Source organism: Melitaea cinxia, chromosome 29 (genome assembly GCF_905220565.1).
Source record: "Melitaea cinxia chromosome 29, ilMelCinx1.1, whole genome shotgun sequence".
Taxonomy (NCBI): Eukaryota; Metazoa; Arthropoda; class Insecta; order Lepidoptera; family Nymphalidae; genus Melitaea; species Melitaea cinxia.
In genome coordinates this window covers 4,244,277-4,263,179 of record NC_059422.1, presented here as the reverse complement: position 1 = coordinate 4,263,179, position 18,903 = coordinate 4,244,277, and the positions used below count along the sequence as shown (strand labels likewise).

Here is an 18,903-nt window from a genome sequence, read left to right as displayed (position 1 = left end):
TAAAAATATTTTAATATCATAAATATGCAATCGATATAATATATACATTTACGATACATATGTGTAAAGTAAAACTAGACGATGCCATCGACATATATAATACTAGTGTATATCATATTTTGTGTATGTATTTGTTCATCTTTTTTTTTTAAAGATTATACGTTCATAATTTTCCAATTTTTTGTTTTTTAATTTTTATACGTTTCAAGGTAAGCGTTGTAATTTTTTGCGATTTCCAACTACGTTTTTATTAAAACTTAATTAATCTTGTTTGTTTCAGAGTATTTCCAGTACGTCATGGATCACAATGAATTTCGCGTTAAAGGTAACTTTATTTCATTATTATTAATACCCTAAAGACCTGTTTTATTAGTTGCTATTAGCTCTATTTGTCATCGAATCTTAATATTGCTATTTTTGAGGCATATTTGTATTTGCAATTGTAAATCTAAAAGTTGCAAATTTTTAATTGAGACGAACAGTTGCTTATGGCCTATTTTACTCAGACATCGTTAAACTTCAAGTCGGACCAGACGACAAATCACATCGATACACCTCTAAAAAGTTATAAGGTGACGTACATAAAACAAGTCAGTGTGCACTTATGTACGCACTGTTATAACCCTGATCAGTTACCCTTATTCCCTATTCAGCAATCCTATTCTGCATATTTAGCACTTCTATCCTTTAGCAGGTGTTGTTACTTATCCGCCACAGTCAGTCTCATTCCCATCTTCCATCCGCGCTAGACGTGTAATTTAAAAATAAATTTTGTTTCCTTTTTTAAAAAGACTCTCGCCTTGAGGCTCCTAACAGGACGTATGAAGTTATACTTCATTGGTTACCTAACTTCACGTTGCTAACTTCTTCTTCGTTGACTAGCTAACTTCAAGGTGTCAGTTTTGTGAAGCTGTGCGCGCGCATCCTAAGAATTTATTTACTCTTTATTGTACACCACAATATGCAAATACAAAATAATAATAATACAGACAACTTAAGAATGTGTAGTACAAGAGGCGGTCTTATGGCTAGTTAGCCATTTCTTCCAGACAACCCGAAATAGGATTGAAAACTATTTATTTGAGGATCGGGTAGGTGGTGCAGTTATAATAATAGAATACTTTCTAGAATTTACTTTCATAATTTTTCCCTAACGCGCCAAAAGAAATGTAACTTCAAAAATATAATTGAAAATCTCTTTTTTATTTGAAAGGCTATGTTATAGAGCTAAAAAAACTAACTATAGTTGCGAGACAAAGTTACTGCTGCTGCACTGCTATACTACCTTTTAAAAATTAATATCGTTAACCATTAAGTTACGCGTATCTTTTTTTTAATATACCTAAAGGAAACTGACAGCAAGCCAACGTAACGCCAACATGATGGTAAGCGATTTTCGTAGCCTACAGATGCATGCGGTACCAAAAACATCCAAAGTACCGGCCCTATCTCCCTCCCTAGTAGGTCTAGCTGTCTTTCTCTATTCTTTAGCTATAATCTTTTGTAAGGTTAAAGTACTTCCACGGTAGGGCTGCTCAAATTTTGAGCTGGAACTTTCCTGCTGTACCCTAAATACGTTCCACCCGTTGGCTCCACTTGTTACTATATATTGTAACTGTTTGTCGGTGTGTTTCTTTCAAAAATTTCCAACGAATGATCTTCTCACATTGTCAAGAAATTATTTATTAATTTAATAATATATGTACACGTAGAATGGAATTAAAACGAATTGTATTATTGTACAACGCAATGTTACACCGAATAACGAATTGTCTCAACATAACATTAAAAATGTATAACTATGACATTCCCAGACGATTCAAGTGATCTCCAAAAAAGATTCTCAATGAGAATAAGTTTTAGATTCAAACCCAGTTAGAAAATTTCAATTGTAACTAAAGCATTTATTAGATAACCAATATGTATAATATTGTCGTGTGTAATGAATGCATTTTGATAGCGCGATCAATTGCTCTATAGCCGTACTTTATGGCAATTAATTGCTAACTTATTGCTATTGTTAAACACTATTTTTCTCATTTAAAACGATTGATAAGTATCGTCTTATATGTACTTTTTTATGATTAAGTAAAATAAAATATACATCCGATTAAAACCGTATTGTAAGAGAATTCTATGTTTAACACATATCTATACTATCAAACGAGCAATTCTTGTATATATATGTATATATAATCTGAATCTCGGAAACGATTCCAACAATTTTCATGAAATTTAGTTTAAAGGGAATTTCGGGGGAGATAAATAAATCTAGCTAGGATTTATTTTTAGGAAATGTCGTTTTATCCCAGTTTTTAGACAATGAAAAAATATCGTTAGAATACGAAGGTAAATTTCGCAACTGTTAATAAAATTGTAATAGCGTAGGTGGGAAATCTACCAGTCACGATCGAAAAGACCATGGTTCATGTCCTCGGTCTATTATTATTTTTTCTTTTTTTTTCTGATTGCACTCGTTATTTTTTTTATTAATCTATGTAGAATTGAAAAATATTATTCATATTTTATCATTATTATTTTTTAATTATTTTTTTATTTTTAATTTTTTATATTTATTTATATTTTTTATCATTGTCGGTAAAAAAAATACTATTCATATTTTATAAATAATGATTTCCAAGAAACACGATTTACTAAAAATACCGAGCTAAGCTCGGTCATCCAGGTACTATTTATTAAATGCTTAAAATGTTTGTTATAACTGTTAAATGACTCAACCAATTTGTCAAATTCTTTTACCATTTAAAAGTTAATGTAACAGTAAAATAGGCTGTAAAAAATCACGCTTAACAGCCTTAAGCGTCTACACGAGTCAAATCACAAGCAAAATCAAGTTATAAAAACATTAATTTGTTACCACAGCAGCTAACAATTTATTATTATAAGTACGCAAGTACGTTCTTACTGTATTACACTTATTTAATATTCATACCACGTACGAATTCCGTGTATAATTTTGTAAAATTAAATTGTTACAAGTTCATTACTTTAATATATAGTTTTCAAAGATAAATGTGTGTCAATTTAATTAATTCATTTGTCAATGACATCTTACGTTGATGATTATGTAGGTAATGAACGTTCTAGAACACTGATTACAAATAATAAAAGGATTTTATTATTGACACGGATCATTGAAAAAAATATAATCGTAGGATTAATTATAAAGCTATTTCTGACTAGACCTATTTTATTTTTCAAAGCAGGTGTATCTTGCTCGAAATATCTTAGCCGGTTCACGTTGGAGATTCCTCAACTTTACAGAAGGTTATAACTGAATAATATCACTTCAATTAGTGCTTTATCTATCGTGAGTTATGTAGGCAGAGCTTGAAATGCGCCTGGTGTTGCAGGCATACACACGCTACGGTAACAGCTTGCCATCAGATGGTACGTAATCTTGTTTGCTACCATTGTGACAATTGTCTGCACAGACTATACAGATCTGTCCAGTCAGAGCTTTTAAGTTTGTCTCATAATTGGGTGTTTGTTTTTGATCCAGAATTTTCTAACTTATGTTACAGATACCAGCCGAATGTTATAACTAAGTATTTTTTTATAAATATACATAGAAACAATACATTAATACAAATATTACACCCAGACTCAGGCGAGAATCGAACCTGCATCTTGTACTTGTAATAGAAAGTAGAGCCACTACAAACTGCGCCAACGGACTAGACATAAAATTTATAAGTAAATAATAAATAAGTAAATAAACATCTCACGATCAACGGTCCCGACTAGGACTTACTCCTACTAACATAATGGACAATAGATAACAGATGGAACCAAGCAGCTACATTTTTATCAATTTTATTATATGGAAATATATATATATATATATATATATATATACATATATATATATATATATATATATACTAGCTATGCCAGCGACTTCGGTCGCGTGAAATTTAACAATTTTACAATTTTAGTCATTGTTCTGTTCGAAGAGTTATAAAATAAATTTCTAAATAAGAGTAGCCTAAGTTACTCCTTACTATATCAGCTATCTGCTAGTTAAAGTCTCATAAAAATCGGTCCAGCCGTTTCAGAGATTAGTCGGACCAAACAGACAGACCGTCAAAAATTGTAAAAAAAAATATATTGGTATATGTACAAATATATGTACAAAAAGCGGTTATTTTAATATTACAAACAGACTCCAGTTTTATTTATTTGTCTAGATATAAAAAAGATACAATAAAAAGAAAAACCTAAGACAGGAGTTAATAAAATGAAATATAGTTTCAAATCAAATAATGAATAAACAGTAAAACGAAATCACATCAATAAAGACAAATAAAACACCCCATAAAAAGGCTTAGAGGATGAAGCGAACGATTCAATATCGAGACTCAAACTCTATACAATTTGTACTAAGTTGTAAATTGTTTCATATATCGTATAAGGAGTCGTCGATGCCGGTTCATAATGTACGAGGTACATTTACTTATCTGCTAGTACTATATTTATATATGTTATATGTTTACATTTATAGCTATATAAATCTATATATTAATACGTAAAGCAAAAATTTGTACCCTTTTTTTACGAAAATTGCGCGGACGGAGGAGAATGAAATTTCGTACACTATAGTTCATATAGAGAAAGAGTGCAAAATGCTAATATTGTTTTTTTTTTTTAATTTATGTATAAAAAATACATTAAGTGAATTAAAAAAAACATTACACACACTACCATGTATTTGACACACACACGCATACATACTGTGACAACAGAATCTTAATAATGTTCAAATCAATTATGTTCGAAGTTCGATCACGGGCGACTACTACTATTATAAAAATAAATCGCTATAGGCTAAGCACAAAACTCGAGAACAAATGGGCCGATTCAAATATTATTTTTTTAGCTTTTCAAACACTTTGTTGAATATCTTACGAAATTGAAAACTCAGAAATTTGTGTAGATTGTAATTTTTTTGAAAACGTAACTAACAGTTATTTCAACTATACGCATTCTATTGTTAGTAAGACAGGAGAACGTCTGTCGGTAGTTATGAATACTTATAAGTTCTAGAATATTTCTAAGAGAGCAAGGACAATACATTGTAATTACTAAAGTACTGAGAATTTGTAATAAAATTATTTGTTTTATATCCGTACTAGCGATCCGACTCAGTTTCACACGGTTACAAAAACTATCAATGTTCATCTACTATATTATGCATGTTTTATACATACAAACCTTCATCTGGAATCACTCTGTGTACTAAAGAAAAGCGAATCAAAATCCGTTGCGTAGTTTTAAAGATCTAAGCATACAGACAGCGGGAAGCGTTTTGTAGTATGTAATAATTAAGATCTTCTACCCTTTGAGTTCTCAGTAAAAACCTTTTAAGACTCCGACATGCGTTGTGTCACACGACTTCGCTCCCCATAAATTTTTCATACCTTGCGCGTTATATATCATTTCATAAGGAATTAACTTCAATAATTAAGACTAGGATTTTTTTTTATATCTAGAAAAGATATTTATGTAGACGAGGGGACTAGTGGTGCTTATAATATATTTATAAATCTGTAATTTTATTTTTCGATCACTGTTTCAATCCGTGCTCGATATTTTTTATTTAGCATATGGGACAGCTTTAAGCTTCCATGCAAACGAAATCCTAGGCGACAGCTTGTAAATCTAAGAAATTGTCGCCACACAGGCCACGCTAGTCTTAGTCGTACATTTTAAATTAACTCATCCAATTGTAATTAAGATTTAAATCTGTGAATCTTCTGAGTTCTTTGTGATAGTAAGTTCTCTAAGAACTGTTTCACTCCTTGGTAGCGCTTCAATTAGATTTGCAGACCACATCTTGATTGATTTCTCCTCAGAGATAGATTTTATTCGTAGCTCTTCTTGCAAGCGGAGGCTTTCAGAGACAATGGGTTTGACACCCGCTTAAATTAAATATTTGAATCAATGCAAATAAAAATCTATACTAATATTATCGCTTATAAAAACACGTATAAGTATAATGTGACTTTTTGTATGAATGAGCGCTAAGTACTGTTTTTTTCTTGTATTATTTTTTATGGAAAAGCGACTCCTCTGGCTCAGGTGCTTTCATCACCTAATTGAGGGAGTCAATCACAATGTGTAAAATTACTCGATGGTACTGGAATCAATATTTTTTTTTCATTTTTTCGTTTTTTTTTTTTTTTTTTTTAATTAGTTAAGTATGTGTTTTTGTATTTTTAAACAAATAAATTTAAAAAAGTGTACGTATCGCGTACCTACGCACCTACTTTTATATTACAATAATTAATATATTTTGTTAACAAATAATATGAGCGGCAGTAATGAAAATAATAGCAGTTTTTACTACATTTTTCATTATTACCCTAAAATCTTACACTGCCGATGATAAGTTAAATTTATTTATTTTTTTACCATAGGATATGACGTTGTATGAAAATTTCTATAGAATCGAAATTGTTAGTTACAGCTGGAGAAATAAAAGAGTCTGACATTTCCGTTTCAACACATAGATAATTTAATAAAAAATATGATTAATTTATGTATTAATAGTGAATTTTCAATTACTTAAGAAAACTTACCACGATATTTAAAAATTAAAATTAATTCTATTGAATGAATCAAATTATAATTAATTGAAACAATAATACACTAAAATAAAAATATATATAAATCCATAAATTTTACATACACGATGCTACATTTACATTGTTCATTCACAGCAAAAGAGTTGGTGGATTATATGGCAGATTATCTGGAGAACATCAGAGATCACCGCGTGTACCCTGGCGTCCAGCCGGGATACCTTCACAGGCGTCTGCCCACTGAAGCACCACAGTTACCTGAGAAATGGGATGACATTTTTAAAGATGTCGAGGATCATATTATGCCAGGAGTAAGTATCAAAAATTAATTTTTCTAGTAAGATATTGTGATTCAGGATTGTTTTCTAGGCAGACTTCAGCTGTACTGTTTCATGAAATTAATGAGGTACATATAAATAAGTTAACTAATTTGTCCCCTCTTCTTGTTAATATTGATAGCCTAATAGTGCAAACTTAAGTTATTTTTCAATAATCACTTGTTAAGGGACGGACTGGATTCTAGTGGGGGCATTGCCCACTTTTCGTTCAATTCAGCTACAATTATAGTTCATCCGCCAACCCGCATTGGAGCAGCGTGGTGGATTAAGCTATGATCCTTCTCCTACATGGGGTAAGAGGTCTATACCCAGCAGTGGGATATTACAGGCTGAAGCTTATGTAAGTTCACTATACCCATGTTTGCGCACATTTTCTGTGTCGTATCATCATAACACACATACATAAACAGGCGCGCGCCCGCGTTTTTTTTTTAGCGCCAAGAGGGCTTGGAACAGTTGGACTACCATATTTCACTCTTATCATTCATATCGTAAAAAACTAGCTTAAAGACAGTAGTGTTTTGATTACATTAAGAAATTGTTTTCTTTGCAGCTCGTCCACTGGCAAAGCCCTCACATGCATGCGTATTTCCCAGCTCTGACCTCCTACCCCTCCATAATGGGAGAAATGTTATCGAGCACTTTAAACTGCCTTTGTTTCACTTGGGTAAGTCGTGTATACAAATAAAAATAAATTGTTAAATGTGTAATTATTCTTAAACCCCCCCCCCCATAACTTAGGGGTATGAAAAATAGATGTTGGCTAATTCTTAGACCTACCCGATATGCGCACAAAATTTTATAAAAATCGGTCCAGCCATTTCGAAGGTGTATTCATTCTAACACGAGAATTTTATATGTAAGACTAGATCGGCACACAACGGCTCACCTGATGGTAAGCGATTACCGTAGCTTATAGACACCTGCAACACCAGAAGCATCCCAAGCGCGTTGCTGACCCTATCCCCAATTCTTTCAGGATCTCTGGTCACCTTGCTCACCAACAGCAACACAACACTGCTTGAAAGTGATTGTTATCTTCTGTAAGGTCGAGGTACTACCCCAGTCGGGTTGCTCCATATTTTGAGCAGGAAATTCCTGCTGTGCCCTTCCTCAGTTAAACATTGTTACGAATGAAGAATTAGGAAAATCAAAGAATGTCAGAAACGTAACGATTATTTCAACTTCATGCGTTTGACGGTTAGCAGCATCTGTCACAACAGCTAACTGTATAGAATATACTAGTATTATAAAGCTGAAAAGTTTGTTTGTTTGTTTAAACGCGCTAATTTCAAGAACTACTGGTTTGAACTAAACAATTATTTTCGTGTTGTATAGTCTATTTACCGATGTAGATTATATGCTATTTAACATCATGCTACGACAAATAGGAGCTGAGTATTCATAAGAAATATTACGAAAACCGAAAAAATATTATTTTTTGGAAGTTTCCGTTGTGTACGGTGCATAAACGGATCAACCTAAGCAAAAATAACGGAACTGATCGCCATTAAAAGTTCTAAAAAAACATGACTACACATGTCAGAAGTGAACAAATTTTTAGGTCTCGTTTATATTTATACTAATCTAAAGATTTAAATTTCCATTCCAGCGCCATCTACTTAGTTTCCAATGTAATACTATCGATATATATTTAACAACCTTTGTAGTTTATATAGTGTACACTAGATGGCTCTACGTACCAAAAACAACATTAACTGTGGTTCGACAAAACGTTACCGTTTTATGGAATCGTTGCCGTTTCATAAAACGTTGCACGTTTCCTAAAAATTTTACCCTCATACGCCTAAAGAAGTTTCACTTCAAAAATTCCTCGACAGTATTTATCTATTTCTTACGGTTAAGTCATTGTAACCTTTTTTATGGTAATCAAGTTTGTTCTCAAATAACGCACTATTTGCGAAGATGGTTTTATAAAAAAATATTTAAATCCTTAACCAAATACCTACGTTATTTGTCACAAGTTTTTATTTTTGTACAAAACTGTCCTTGACATAATTTCATTTCAATGAATATCTTAGAAAATATCACAGTTTTTAAATAACTGTGCAACGAATTAATGATCACAAAAAATTTTAGCCGGGCATTTGAATCCTTACGAATGAAAAATACTTCATCAACAAGGTAATTTTATGAATACATAAACTTTGTTTTTTATAGAATTTAATTCTGAGGCATAATTTAAATCCAAAAAAATACAACGTAACGTCTTGCCGCGTACCGGTGTAAGTAGCCTGAGTTGCAAAAATATTTTACAATAATAAAACTAATAATAATTTATTTCATACTATATTTTTAAATTAACATGGGTGAATCTGCTGCACAGCTAATATATACAAATAGTTATATGATGAGGTTTTATATGAAAAGGTTTTTACATGTACTATTTTAAATGTATTTGTAAATCTGCTTTTATTATTATATTTGTTGAAGCGTTAATGATTTAGAAATGGATGAGAGACACAGCTTATTATTTAGTTTAAGATAAAGCAGAATAGTAACTGTTTACATGAAATAGCGGGGAATATATAGAATCATATCTTGGTTGTAAGGTACTACTCGTATTTGTACTTGAAGCAGGACAGAATCGTAAGGCCGGAGCGAGGTGGCGAATGCTAGTACAACCCCATCTCGCCCCACCCAGGCGGACTCTCTCGCGGTTCACACGTGGTGGTTTTTAAGTCAGTAGGAGTCTGACATAACCCTCTAGCGCCCCCGCGTCGGAGGGTATCCACGATGGATTTTCCCCACGTAAAAAAAGGACAGAATTGTAAAGAACTTAGCGATGACATATAGCATAAAGACATTGCAAACATAATCTTTCTTTCAACAAATTGTCTTAAAAAAAAACATTTATAGAATTTTATCATTTTAGGCGTCGTCTCCAGCTGGAACAGAACTCGAGACTATCGCTATGAACTGGCTGGGAAAAATTCTTGGTCTACCTGACTGTTTCCTAAATGAGAAGAATGACAGCCAAGGAGGAGGTGTTATTCAAGTAAGTAGTAATATAATAGCAGTAATAAAATGCATAGTAAACGAAAAGGAAGCAGAAGGTTGCCCAAACCACGCACTACTAGAAGTCATAAACAATATACTGACTCTAGGTCATTTCTTCCCTTTTGAGGTAGCTAAAGACAAAAGGTAAGTGAATGACAGCTTCCATTAATTTGTAAATTAAAGAACAATATCGCCAATTAAAGTTGTGTGGCTACGGCAGTAAAGAATATAGCCACCCCTTCTTTTCCCGTGGATGTCGTAAGAGGTGACTAAGGGATAATATTGTTAAACAACCATCTTGGAACTTATAAAGCTGAAACCATCCAAACTGTCCAACCGCTGGCTTTGAAATACACAGGCCGAAGACGGGCAGCAGCATCTTCGGTGCGACAAAGGCAGTCCTGCGGTCGCCAACCCGCCTGCCCAGCGTGGTGACTATGAGCAACACACATGAGCTCACGCCATTTTCGGTGTGAACTTGTGTAGGCCTATGTCCAGCAGTGGACTGCAATAGGCTTAAGTTATGATGATGATCGCCAATTAAATGCTAAATTTAGTTTATTTTTCGAAACAACACGAACCATGGTGTACATTTAAGTAAATGGTAGTAGTTCTAGAGAGAAATCTTAATTACAGTCGTATTTAGCGTTAGACGTAATAGAATTCTTACAAAATGAAGGTATTTAAAACTAGGTTAAAGGTAAAATAATGAAACGATTGTAATTTGATAGTTTATTAGGTACTTGTCATTATTTTAACATAAAAATCTACCACGAGAAATGTTTAAGTAAGGAGCACCAGTCAGAGCTTTACATATTTCATATTGATCTCTAGCTAATAATACAGATTACGTCAGAAATAATAACTATCGTAAAAAATCCCTTTATCTTTACTACCTGATCAGAATTGTGCTTCATTTCCAATTTTAAAACTCTTAGACAACTGCAAGTGAAGCAACTCTGGTCAGTCTGCTGGCTGCTCGAACTCGGGCACTTATGGAGCTGTCGAAACTGAATCCTGATCTACAATCATCTGAGCTGTTAGGACACTTGATATGCTATTGTTCTGATCAAGCTCACTCTTCAGTCGAGAAAGCTGGATTGATTGGTATGTATGATTAAAGTTATTGCATCACACTGGGTACATTGCCTTAGTTTGTACTTTGCCCAATGTTGTAATGTAGAAATTATCAGTTGACTTTGGCCTTTTGGTTATTTGTTTTGAAGTGAAAAATTGAAGTGAAAAAATCTATTTTTTAAAGTTCGTTGTCCTTATAGCGTAATGAATGTTTTCGTTCAGTTTCGTTTTATTTATGTTGGTATTATTACCATTTTTTGACATCAACTTCTATTATACCTAAGAGAGATGTGAAAGGCAGCCTGAGAAAATCAAAAGTTGTTGTTCATTAGTTAAAGTATCTATAATTAAAAAGAAATTACCTAATAGCTAAAGCTAGACTTAGTGACGCTGTATTTCATGCAAAATATTACAATTGCAAATTTTGAATTAAAACATTTTTAAGGTGTTTCTTACCGGTTTTTCTCTACAGAATCTACATTCCTAATCAGTGATAGCTTCACTTTTAAAAATAATAAAAAATTTAATCTGTAACATAATCATTTGAAGATGCTTTTAAAGCCTATTTGAACAACTTTAATTTTGATATGTCAAACTCTATAGGTTAGAGTTTGACATATCAAAATTAAAGTCGACGAAAGCTCGACTTAATGATTAGATTATTATCTATGATATCTTATCAGTAACTTATGACTTGAACTTTATTAGAAATCAAGTGAAATCTCCCTTATATGTACGATTTGGTATTTGTAAATTTTCATTTGTATTTTTAAGAAAGTAGGAATAATTTACATTGTGACTGAGTTTGCTGATTTTTATTAAAATATACAGTTTGGAGGTAACATGTAGTTTATAGTGTATATATATTTTTGAATCATGACTAAGTATTGTATTTATTTAAAGACTATTTCTGAAGTGCGTGGAAATAATAATAATAATAATAATAGCCGTGTGGTTCCCGGCAGAGTAGAATAGGACCACCCCTTCCTACGCCTAGGGTGTCGTAAAAGGCGACTAAGGGCAACAAAAGCTGCATAACACCCGCGCAGCCTCCTTGGAGAGCGTGAGTGCCTCTCCAAGTGAGTATATTAGCACTCAAAAAAAAATACTATGATGGAGGATGATTTACAAAGGCGCATAGGGCCGCTGCCTGGGGGACGCCAGGGCGCGTCTGGAGCTGGCGCTGGACGTGGCAGCATGCGGGCCGCCAGCCAACCCCGCCGACCGGCACCACCACCTGACCGGTCGGGTTATCCACCATCCCCGCCAGTTGGCTTGGCGACGACAGAGTCCCAAGGGACTCAGCATTCGTTGCCCGCCGCTGGTGGAGTACGTCGCATGAGATGGACACCGAAAATGAACGAGAGTGTCATGCGTGCGTACTATAGGGCTGTAGGACGTGAAACCGGGCGGACTGGCTACCGGGCAGTAATGCACCGCGAGTTCCTACTGCTTGAGCCTACGCTAACTGTTACGGAACAGAACCTGGCAGATCGAGCTCGGTACATCCAACGAAAGGGCATATTTGACGCCGCCGAGCTCGAACGATTTCGACGTGAGGCTGCTCCTGAAGTCGAACCCGTGTCCACGGTGTGCAACGAAGTGTCAACGCAACAAGAAGGCGTTCGTAGCGAAGCGCCTGTGGAGGTCATCACTGAGGGAGCAGTCGCCCAAAAAGTAGAACAGATGAGAGGGATCTTGCAAGAGGCGATTTCCGAGACTCGAGGCGCTCCTCTGGAAATGAGACCGCGACTCTCTCGCCTCCCCCTCAATGTCGCGACGCGGAATGCCATTGAGGCAGCCAACAGACTGTTGCCGCCCTATTTGGAAGGCAGCCTCAGCTTGGAGGATACGGGTTCTATTCTCTTCGGCGCCGCTCTAGCGGTGCACCGCCTTGTCGGAGCCAAGACCCAGGAGTCTGGACGCGCTACTCATAAGAATAGCGACGTACCAGCCTGGAAGAGGAGAATAGAACGCCGTATCAACCTGGCCAGGGCCCTCATTGGTAGGCTGCTAGCTTTCAGGTCGGGCAACACAAGGCCAAGGATTGTGCGCTCTGTTAGAATGGCCTTCAACGGGCTAGGCATCAGCCTCGATCAGCCTGACATAGCCGATAAACTAACGGAGCGCATCGACGGCCTGAAGCAGAGAATCGCGGCATGGGGAAAGCGCATTCGCAGGTACTCTGAGAGAGTTGAGCGCTTTCGACAAAATCGCCTCTTCGTGAGTGATCAGAAAAGGTTCTATAGAAAGCTGGAGAACCCGATATCGAGCTCTGCTTCCCTAAAACCGAGTACGGTTGACCTCGTCGCCTTCTGGCGCAACATATGGTCAGGGGAGGTGGAGCACGAGGAGGGCCCTTGGATTGCGGCGGTTCAGGACGCATGTGCTAAAATCGAACCGATGAACCCAATCGCCATCTCTACGGAGGACGTCAGTGGTGCGGTCCGGCGGGCTCCGAACTGGAAAAGTCCGGGGGCCGACGGTCTGCATCACTACTGGCTGAAAGGGCTCTCGGTCTGCCATGCGACCTTGGCTCGACAATACCAAGAGGCAATAGATCGGAAGACACTCCCGAACCTTTTCACTACCGGGATCACTCACTTAGCTCCTAAGTCCACCAACACCGCAGATCCCACCAACTACCGCCCCATAACGTGTCTGACCTCCATCTACAAGACACTGACGTCCGTTCTGAGCTGTAAGATCTCACGACATATTGGTGAGTTTAATATCTTGTCTGCAGCTCAGAACGGATGTCGTGGAGGCGGTCGCGGTACAAAGGAGCTCCTTCTCATCGACTCTGTGGCGGGCCAGCTTGTCAGACGCAACCGTCGGAACTTTTCGGCCGCCTGGATCGACTACAAAAAGGCTTTCGACTCGGTACCTCATTCATGGCTCCTGAGGGTCCTCGAGCTGTACAAGGTTGACCAGGCAGTTCGAGACTTCCTCGGAGTATGTATGGGGCAATGGAGCACGATCCTATGTCTCCAGGGCGAGCGACTGACGGGGGCGGATGACCCAATCAGGATACGGAGGGGTATTTTCCAGGGTGATTGCCTGAGTCCACTATGGTTCTGCTTGTCCTTGAACCCTCTAAGCACCCTGCTGGAGCGTTCGGGGACAGGCTTTCAGTTTCGGAGAGGAGGTACTAAAGTCTCCCACCTTCTCTACATGGACGACCTCAAATTGCTGGCACCTAACGCTGCACGCCTGCAGGAACTGCTGAAAATCACTACGGAGTTCAGCAGTTCCATCAGGATGCAGCTTGGAGTAGATAAGTGTGCGGTCGTGCATGTGGACAGGGGTCAGGTGACTCAATCGTCGCAGCTTAGTCTCGAATTAACATCATTCAAGACCCTTTCCGAAGCTGAATCTTACCGGTATCTGGGTATGTCACAATGCATAGGGGTGAAGGAAGTGGACATGAAACAGGCAGTTTGTGAAATCTTTTTTGGACGGCTGACAAAAGTTCTTCGGAGCTACTTGTCTGGAGCCAACAAGGTCCGAGCCTATAACGCTTGGGTCATGCCCACTCTCTTGTACACCTTTGGCATACTCAGATGGACTCAGACCGAACTTGACGCCCTGGACAGAAGAGTCCGCACAACTATGACGCACCATCGCATGCACCACCCTAAGTCGTCGGTCATGAGACTGTACATCCCGCGGAAGTGTGGTGGTCGAGGCATGTTAAGCGCTAAGACTATGCATAACCGCGAGGTGTGCAGCCTCAGGGCCTACTTTGAAATGAGACGGGACAGCGCTTTGCATGGTGACGTTTCAATGTGTGACAAAGGACTAACCCCCCTAGCCTTGGCCAAAGAGAACTGGCAGAAACCGGTCGTACTGAGCACCTCTGACCGGGAGACCGTATGGATGGAGAAGGAACTGCATGGACGGTTCTACAAGGCGCTTCACGCACCACACGTGGACAGTAAGGCCTCCGTGCAGTGGCTGCGATTCGGCGACCTCTTTGGGGAAACCGAAGGTTTTGTCTGTGCAATACAAGATCAGGTGGTCAAGACGAACAACTACCGAAAGCACGTCCTGAAGGATGGCACTCCCGACTTCTGTCGAGCCTGCCGTCATCCCGGTGAGTCACTCAGGCATGTGCTTTCGGGTTGTTCCGTGCTTGCTAATACTGAGTACTTGCACAGACACAACCAAGTGGCCAAGATTCTCCACCAAGAGCTTGCTCTTATGTACGGTCTCCTGGAACAGAGGATGCCGTATTACCAATACTCACCGGTGCCAGTACTCGAACGCGACGGAGTCCGGCTCTACTGGGACCTGCCTATCGCCACAGACAGGACGATACTGGCGAACAAGCCTGATATCGTGGTGATGGACAGGGCACGGTCGAGGGTATTTTTAGTGGACATCACCGTCCCGCATGACGAGAACCTCGTGAAAGCCGAGACTGAGAAAAAACGTAAATATCTGGATCTGGCGCACGAGATTGTCGACATGTGGGGTGTGGGGTCTGCTGAAATAATCCCTATCGTAATATCTGCCAACGGTTTGATCCCGGTTAGCCTCGCTCACCATCTGAGGCAACTGGGGATCCGGGACGGTTCGCTCGCAGCCAGGATGCAGAAGGCGGTGTTACTTGACTCGGCTAGGATTGTCCGCCGGTTTCTCAGCCTACAGCCCTAACCCCCGGCCGTTTGATCTCCCTGCCGGGGCGTATTCCTCCACCCGCTTATATTTATATATGTAAGTATAAGTAAATTTACTATATTATTTATATAAGTAGTTATTATAATATATGTATCTATTATGTATTGGGCGGGCGGAGTGACATTCAGTACAATAATAATAATAAGGACATTTATTTACCAAGCATAAAAAAAACAAAAGATTTCTTAGTCTAATTTACAGAGATTTTATAAAAAATGCTGGTGAAAAGGTCGTAGACTCAGCTTATTGCTGCTTTTCAGTCCGCACCTTTACAAATGCTGCCAGCACAGGAAGTTAGATTTACATTTAAAAACTAGATAAAGTAACGAAAAAAGTAATGAAAATAGTATTTAATAAAATAAAAAAATAAAAAACCAGGATTAATAAATGAAGTACATTGCCGAAGGTACAAGTAGGTAAAATGGCGAGCCACGTGAGACACGACTATACGCTTATAATAAAGTCATAGTTACTACAAATCCAGCTCAGTGAGCGTTTCAGTGTACGAACTTAAGTATCTCTGTTCTGTTTCTCACTGGAAAGTATTGTATAATAGTAAAAGTTATGTTACTATAATCTAAGCAAGTAAAAAAAATGGGTAAATGTATTTCCACTGGACGAATCTAGCAATTTTTATATGAATTTTTCTATCACTTCGTAAAAGGTCACTCACTATCTACACTAATATAAAAGCTAAAAATTTCGTTCGTTTTTTAAAATGCGCTAAAATCAGAAACAACTGGTTCAAAATTAAAAATTATTTTGTGTTGGATTTGGATGGAGCTCATTTACCGAGGAAGTATATAAGGTATTTTTTCCTCAAATCAACGCGTGTGTTGCCACGGGTCACAGCTTGTGGTATGATAAATCAAGAAAATTACTCAAAAAATAAAAAAAAAATCAGAAAATGTAACGTTTTTTTTTTTTGACACGTTTAACAATTCGCAAGGCGGCATAACGTCTGTAGGTTCAGGGAGTTATTAATAAAGCTATTATAAATTTTCGTGGTCAATAACTCTGTGACTTATGTGTAAAACGAGGTATATGGCATATTTTTATTGATTAATGTAAGTCCATCTGTGACCTGTGCTGATAATAGTGTCAAAATATCTGGAGATTAAAATGACCACAGATTTGATCGGGATTCGCGTCCCGTCTGATCGTCTTGTCGCGTCAATCGTGTGATTGATACATATAATTCGACTGTCCCTACATATAATATCGAAATTGAAAAAAGGCACTTTACATTTTTTACCTGAATGATTTGTTAAGTATCGATATTGAGTATAAGCTCATGAAAAATGTGATTTTGTGTGTATTTTATAGCATTTTTTATTTTTTCTTTGAAAATATACATAAAAAGTAGTTTTTTCATGCAATAAAAAAATAGAATATTTTCAGTTTCGATACTGTACGTAGGGACAATCGAATTCACAAATAAATATGTAGCTATATCAGCCTAATTTTACCTATAACAGGTATTGGGGTTGAAGAAACTTTATTCTCAAAAAGAATATATTATTCACTTATATGAGAACATTACATAAAATTTACAATTAAAATCCTATAACGATGTGCGGTAATACAAAGCAACAATCGCAAAACATACAGAAAATAATATTTTTTAAGATATTAAATTACTTATCTTAGGAACAGACGACCCTGTGTGTGTACTAAAAATATTTTTTTGTTAATAATAATAATAATATAATAATAATAATAAGATAATAATAATAATAATAATATATTATGTATTTAGCATTGGTGAGAATGAGGTACATCGAGTCTGATGACAACCAGTGCATGCGTGGTGCTAAGCTCGAAGAAGCCATCCTCGCTGACAAGGCAAAGGGATTGGTGCCCTTCTGGGTATGTACAAAAATTTCCTATAATTATTTTAATTCCATAGTTTGTAGCCCAAACCGCACCGGATAAACTTCTTCGTTTATTTTTCCATTGTACGTGACATTGACGAAATCATTTATGCTCTCGTGGCACTATTGAAAGCCATTATACCTTCATTATCATCATCATCATCATCACTGCAGCCTAATACAGTCCACTGCTGGACATAGGCCTCCACAAGTTCATGCCAAAAATAGCATAACTCATGCGTTTTGCCCATAGTCACCACGCTGGGCAGGCGGGTTGGTGACCGAAGGGCTGGCTTTGTCGCGCCGAAGACGCTGCTGCCCGTCTACGGCCTGTGTATTTCAAAGTCAGCAGTTGAATGGTTATCCCGCCATCGGTCGGCTTTTCAAGTTCCATGGTGGTAGTGAAACTGTGTTATCCCATAGTCGCCTCTTACGACACCCACGGGAAGAGAGGGGGTGGCTATATTCTTACTACCGTAACCACACAGCGATTATTGTACCTTATATTGCGAATATTATACCTTATAACATAGTATTACATAAATCATATATTTTTATATTTGAAAATAAGTCGGGCCCATATTTTAAATGCTGATTGATTTCAATCAAATGAAATTCCTAATTCCTATTCCTAAACGTATTTAGAGCTATGAGTATTTTTAATTAGGTTTTAAATGAGAAGAAAAGGTAAAACATAATAATAAATATTATGTTTATTGAAACTTGTACATAAGGTAAATATTTTATGACGCTCCTTTAAAATATTGACTTAAAAAATTAAAAACACCCGATTTGAAAGAAGGCATTTCTTAATTGCAAACAACATTTTAATGTTTATTTTGATAATGATGAGATATGTAAATTCTAAAAATATATATATGTAAATTATATAAAAATTTATTTTCATAACATTTTACTTAATTTACTTAATAAAAAAATACGTTAAAAATACAAATTATTAAAATTTATTCCAAATCGACCGCGTACAATATATTATTATAACATAATTGTGTTTGCAGACAAACGAAAAAAAACCGACTTCAATTACATCGACAAGTAATACAACGTAGATCCACGACAAAATAGTCAAGTAACTACGCGTTATCAAAGATTACTCAAAAAGTAGTTATCAGGTCTCGATAAAATTTAAATGTGACCACATGATGAACATCAGCTTTTCATTAAATTAAAAATTATCAAAATCGGTACACCCAGTAAAAAGATATTGCGGATTTTCGAGAGTTTCCCCTCGATTTCTCTGAGATCCCATCATCAGATCCTGGTTTCCTTATCATGGTACTAAAC

General features: G+C 36.8%; 1 protein-coding gene across 1 annotated transcript in view; it reads left to right on the top strand.

Annotated features, from left to right (window-relative positions):
* The first annotated feature begins 297 nt into the window (after window positions 1–297).
* Window positions 298–18,903, top strand: part of LOC123667747 (histidine decarboxylase-like) — a 36,784-nt gene continuing 18,178 nt past the window's right edge. The window contains exons 1-6 of the mRNA XM_045601586.1: window positions 298–325; window positions 6,744–6,916; window positions 7,497–7,610; window positions 9,840–9,962; window positions 10,903–11,071; window positions 17,484–17,593. Of these exons, the coding sequence (XP_045457542.1) occupies window positions 298–325; window positions 6,744–6,916; window positions 7,497–7,610; window positions 9,840–9,962; window positions 10,903–11,071; window positions 17,484–17,593 (717 nt within the window). The remainder of the gene's footprint in view (window positions 326–6,743; window positions 6,917–7,496; window positions 7,611–9,839; window positions 9,963–10,902; window positions 11,072–17,483; window positions 17,594–18,903) is intronic.